General features: G+C 36.2%; 1 protein-coding gene across 1 annotated transcript; it reads left to right on the forward strand.

Moving 5' to 3' along the window:
- Window positions 1-235: 235 nt before the first annotated feature.
- LOC111998010 (uncharacterized) lies at window positions 236-799 on the forward strand. Its single transcript, XM_024030129.1, has one exon. It carries the CDS (start codon window positions 236-238, stop codon window positions 797-799), a length of 564 nt encoding a protein of 187 aa, XP_023885897.1.
- Window positions 800-6,325: the final 5,526 nt, after the last annotated feature.

The raw sequence follows: 6,325 nt of genomic DNA on the forward strand, positions 1-6,325 counted from the left end.
ACACGAGCAAGAGACTCGGAATCTTAGGTTGGAGATTGATCATTTATGTAAAAAGTTGCAGTGTGACAGGATTGATCCAACATCCCCATTAAGTGAAGGATCTGATGAAGAAAGGGACCGAACCTATAGATGAAGGTCTAGGACAACCGCCAGTGAATTTTTCTCCGTACTATCATGCTTAGATAAGCTAAAGAAGCAAGGGAGAAGGTGAGGAGAAAGCTCATCTCCCAGGAATATGAGGAATGATGCAATAAGCAAGGCCTTTCGCCAAATTTCAAAGTCACCCTTTACGCGGAAAATTGATAGGGCCAAGCTTCCTCATCACTTTACACAACCTACATTTACTATTTATAATGGAAGAACCAATCCTGTGGAACATGTAAGCCACTTTAATCAGAGGATGGCTATCCACTCAAGGAACGAGGCTTTAATGTGCAAGGTTTTCCCTTCTAGCCTCGGGCCTGTTGTCATGAGGTGGTTTAATGGGTTGGAGGAAGGCTCCATAAGATCTTTTGAGGAACTTACTAAAGCATTCGGAGCAAGGTTTATGACGCGTAGTAGAGTCCCTAGGCCCTTGGATTCCCTGTTGTCCATGGTGATGAGGGAAGAGGAGACTTTAAAGACCTATTGTAATAGATATTGGGAAACGTTCAATGAGATAGATGGTGATTTCGAGAATGTAGCTATAAGGACCTTTAAGGTTGGGCTTCCAATGGAGCATGACTTGAGGAAATCTTTGACTATGAAACCTGTTCGTAGTATGCGTCAACTTATGGACCGCATTGACGAGCATAAGTAGGTTAAGGAAGCTCAGACCCAAGGAAAAGGCAAGGCCAAAGTCTTCCTAGAGAAGAGAGATCCTCAGGCAAGAGGGTATAATCACAATCGACTTAAGAGGGATTTCGCTAATTAGACATCTGGGGCTAACACACAGTTGGTCAACTCGGTGTTTAAGGAGCCAGTGTATCAAATTCTCGAGAAGATAAAAAAGGAGTCATAATTCAAATGGCCCAATAAGATGGGGGGAGATTCGACCAAGCGACATCAGAGTATGTATTGCCATTACCACAAGGATAGGGGACATACGACTGAGGATTGTAGAACCTTACGCGATCACTTGGGTCAGCTGGTGAAGGCGGGAAGTTGAAACAGTTCTTGCACTAGCCTGCAGGATAGTTAGATTAGGCCGGGTCTAGGTATTATAGGGATGTTGTTGCTCGGCCATCCTTAGGAACAATCACTATAATTTTTACCACGTCTAGATGTGACGTCGACTTATGTTCAAGCATTATGTCTGTAGTTTCATAGCAAGAGCTGTGGGAATAGGACCAAGACACCAAAAGGGTTAGATTGGAGTCATCGACAATCTTGGGCTTCTCAGAAGAGGATAAAGTGGGAACTTTTCAACCCCATTATTGGAAAATTTAGACCCCGGTTGATAGAATTAACAAGTTTTGAATCCAAGTTGTTAATTAGATTTATTATAAATAAACCTTGTTAAAAAAAAAAGTCAATATTATGCAAAACGGAATAATAAATAAGACAAGATATGATGACCCAGGAAAACCAATAAAACAAACTAGTTTCACAGTAAAAAACTTGTGGGGAAACCTTCCCGAAAAACAATTCACTATAGTAAAGAGAAGTTTCAGATCTAGTACAAAACTTTTGTTCCTAGACTCGAGAATTCCCGTAGATGAACTTACAACAGAAACCTTCTACCACTTCAGAACCTCTAAACTCTTCAATATATGAAAGCTACCATTTTGCACAAATCTCAGTACGTGACTAACCAATGATGCACGGATCTCAGTACGTGACTAACTCCAGCAACTTGAAGAAGATGTTGTTGGCTGCAAAGTTCTTCACTTCATCAACAATGAAGATCAAGAAGCACTTGGTTATAAAACCCTAAGACACAAAAGACGCAGTAACTTCTTTCAAAGAGAATAAGGCACTAGGTCACTTTCTATATGTGTTCTCTTTGTATAACGGCCTTTTAAATAAGTCTTATATATGTCTAGGGTTGTGAGAAAATAAACCCTACACATACATGTCAGCATGAGCCGAAAATCAGATATGAAAATTCTGATTTCGTAGATCTCGACAAATTCAGCTCCTGTTGAGCTTCTGTCGAGCTTTCTTCTTTAAGTCTCGATAGATACTGTTTCTGTCAAGGTATCTGTTGATTTTTAATGAATAGTTTAGTGAATAGTTTTTCTTCACTAGGTCACTTTCTATATGTGTTCTCCATGTATAATAGCCTTTAAAATTAGTCTTATATATGTCTAGGGTTGTGAGAAAAGAAACCCTACACATATATGTCAGCATGAGTTGAAAATCAGATCTGAAAATTTTGATTTCATAGATCTCGACAAATTCATCTTCTGTCGAGCTTTCTTTATTAAGTCTCGATAAATACTGTTTCTATCAAGGCATCTGTTGAGTTTTAATGAATAGTTTTTCTTCACTTGTTTCTTGGTTCAATTTTCATGGCTTTAATACTTGGGTTGAACAACATGCTTCTTGAAGTAACAAACTCATCCTAGATCTACTCAATTACAAGTAAAGTGCATTTTGTCAAAGGATTAGCCAATTACATAAAATATGTCCTTAACAATCTCCTATTTTGGCAATCTGTGACAAAACTACAACAAACAAATGAATCATGAGAGAAGCCTTAAATCATTAGACTCATAACCACTTGTTGGATTATAAAACAAATCTAACCCTACTACAAACTTTTGAAAAATTTTGTAAGAAGAGAGTTCATGGCACAGTAGACTTTCACAACATGTCTTTCTGAAACATTAAAACAAAACCCATCAAGGCATCATGTGTGAAACAAAAATAAAGATTGCGTACATAAAGAAACATGTGTACAAAGAGAGAAAAGAAACAACATATGTAAAGATAGGTAAAGAAGACATACATCATATATATAATATATCAAAGATAAGCATAATGTATGTAAAAATGGTCACAAGACCAGTGTACAAGAAGCTAAAAGAAGCTCCTAAAACAACGAGGTAAACACTCCCCCTAGCAAGATGAAACACAACTCCCCTTTACAAAGGCATGTATTTTCCCCCTAACATGTAGAATCTGAAAAAGAAACCACATTTTCTCCCTCTTTTTGTCATAATTGACAAAGGGTACAAGAAGTTATAAAACTTCACCCGAGAAACATAAAGATAATCTAAGATGATCAAGGGACACAAGTAATCCATATAAATGCATTAATGTAATGAAACAAGATGCTATGGATGACAAGATAAAAGAAAGATGCAAAATATGTGAAAAACAACGCATGCAAGCAGGTCTCGACAGATCGAGAAGCTGTCGAGCTTCTATTGAGAGAGAACCCAGAAATCTCGATGGATAGAGGATCTGTCGAGAATCTATCAAGCAAACAGAGAGCTCAAAAAATTTTATTGATGGATCGAGAAGCTGTTGAGGATCTGTCGAGATCACAAGAAGAAGGCTCGATAAAAAGGATATCTGTCGAGGATGTGTCGAGGAGCTGTTGAGCTTAAAGAAAATGAGGTTTTTCAAGAAGGGAAAAACACAAAGATGAATGCAACAAGCAAGATACTCAAACATAAATCAAAACAACATATTAAGCTCTCAAAACATCTCTCAACATATAAGTAAAGTATCCATAGATCCAAACACACACATACACAAAACAAGTCTAACTAACTTTATATTTCAAAAACAAGTTAAGAAAGTTTAGTTAGCATATATTAACACATGTATTCCTTGTAATAGCTAAATTACATTGTACTTGCACATGTATCAAAAGTAGTAAAGAGTTTGCGTATTGTGTGTGAAAACATAACAAGTGTGCACAAGTTTCTCATATTATGACAATTTGAGATATGAGAACATCTAATACACTCACACAAAATCATTACTATTTGATGGGAACTATTACCTTTGAGGTATATCATATAACTCTCACATCTCCTAGAAACACGCTTACAATCATTTTAAAAGCATTTTGATTCTTTTTGTTTTTATTTTTCTTTGCATATTTTTATTTTAAGTATAGCATGCATGGGCATATAAGAGAGAATAGAAATACCCAATTATGTAAGTCACAACATCACAATTTTGCTATGCCAAAGCACACAGATGTTATACATGATTGGCGGGCTTTAGTGGTGAGATGGTTATTTATGCATTTCTCTTAGGGATTTCTAGTCCTTCCTGTTAAAAAGAGTGATATGAGTATTAAGTATAAAAGATATCATCTTAATCTTACTCATCGCAAATACAAGCCACAAAGCTCACTTGCTTAGTTGTGCATAGAGATGCTCATCTAAGCTACAAGAGATATAAAGTTTAGAGACTTTGTTTCAATGGCCATAAAAGGTACACAAGTACCAACATACACAAACACACATTGTTTTTGTATTTTTCTAATTTTCCCCCTTTTTTTAATTTTGAAAACAAAACAAAATAAAAACTAAACAACAAAACAAAAACTAAACAACAAAACAAAAATAGATAAACAACATGAAAGCACGAAAGAAAAATGCAGATGCATGAAAACATGATTCCAAAAACAGATAATAAATCAAGCAAGAAAGTCCTACTTTAGATAGAAAGAATTAAAGTAGAGGATAGATAGAAAAGACAATAAAGTTTTAAGTTCCTTTTTACAGCACGAGTTTCTAACCATGAATAAGAAAATGCACGTGTCCTAGTATGTCTACTAAAGGACATAGAAGATTAGAATTCCCCTAAAATTGAGTTAAAAAGCTTAACGCTTTTAATAACTCTCCAAACAAAGGTGTTGTTCCTTGAGAGGAAACTTGTGACCGTTTGGACACATGCTTTTGAGGATACAACTTAAATCAATTAGGATGAATGTGTCCAGAAACACCATAATGGTGACAAACATGAGTAGTTTTAGGACTACTAGACTTCCTAGACCGAGGTCTAATAAAGGATTTAGAATTAGAAAAATCAGTTATAGACTTCATACCTATATCATCTTTCTCAAACTGGGGCACAAAGACAATCTTTGATCCAGAAGTCGTGGAAGAGATGGGGCCGGAGGAAACAGCATATCCTAAGCCAGTCTTATCAGAACTAGGTTTTTGAGCACTCAATACCTCGTCAAGCTTTGCACTAGACATCCTCTCTATTTGAGTTCTAGCTTGACTAAGCTTAACCTCGAGATTCTTGACCTTCTCTTCTAATAAGGTATTATCCACAACAAGAGTCTCAACTAACCTTGTAGTCTCATCTAGTTTGACTAACAGTTTAGCTTTTTTCAGTTTTTACCTCATTAAGCTCTTTTCTACAAAGATGAGAAGACTTTTTAGATTTTATAAATTCAGTGCATAACTTATCATAGGCTTCCTGAAGGGTCAACTTTTAGGTACTTCATCATTAGAAGAATCCTCACTGTCACTAGTACTCTCCACAATCACCTTATCGGTTGTGGTAGCAAAAGCCATAAAGTGACCACATTCATCCACATATTCATCAAAAGAGTTATTCTTAGTATCACTCTAGGTAGCAACCAACCCTTTATCTTTTGACTTCTTGGTCTTTTCCTTCATAAGGTAGTTTGAGCACTCTATCCTCATATGACCAAAACCTTTGCACCCATGGCACTGGATGAGGGGTTTCTCATTCTTGCCTTTCCTAGAGGATTTAGATTTCTTAGGAGGTTTGTCCTTATCCTTTTTCCTATTCTTTTTTCCTGAATTGAAAAAGCTTGATAATCTCATTAGCTATGAAGGTTTGATCCTCATCCTCATCTTCATCTTCATCTTCAAAGTCATCAATCTCTTTATCTATACCTTTAAGAGCCAAGTTTCAATTCTTTTCACATTTTCCCATTAAACCTAATCCCATTTCATAGGTTTGAAGGTTCCCTACAAGCTCAGTCAAAGGAATTTGATCAATATCTTTCACTTCTTCAATGATAGTGATCTTGGTATGTAATCTTTTAGATAAGGACCTAAGGATTTTCATAACAATTTTGGTTTCTGCTATAAATTCTCCAAGATTGAAGGCAGAATTCACAATATCCTTGAATTTAGCATAGAATTCATCAAAGGTTTCATTCTCCTCCATTCTTATTTCTTCAAAACTACTAGTAAGTCTTTGAAACTTCACAGTCTTTACTACCTTGGTACCTTCATAGATGGCCTCAAGAATGATCAATGCTTCCTTGGCAACTTTCATGGATGATATTTTCTTGAATTTCTCATTGGTCACCCCACAAAACTAAGCATTCAAGGCCCTACTATGGAAATTTGCCACTTTGATTGTGGCTTCAACCCAATCCACTAGCGCTTCCTTT

Source organism: Quercus suber, unplaced genomic scaffold, assembly GCF_002906115.3.
Source record: "Quercus suber isolate HL8 unplaced genomic scaffold, Cork oak 2.0 scaffold_169, whole genome shotgun sequence".
In the NCBI taxonomy this organism is placed as follows: domain Eukaryota; kingdom Viridiplantae; phylum Streptophyta; class Magnoliopsida; order Fagales; family Fagaceae; genus Quercus; species Quercus suber.

Coding starts and splice junctions, on each gene's coding strand:
- LOC111998010 (XM_024030129.1), top strand. CDS start 236: ATGAGGAATGATGCAATAAGCAAGGCCTTTCGCCAAATTTCAAAGTCA.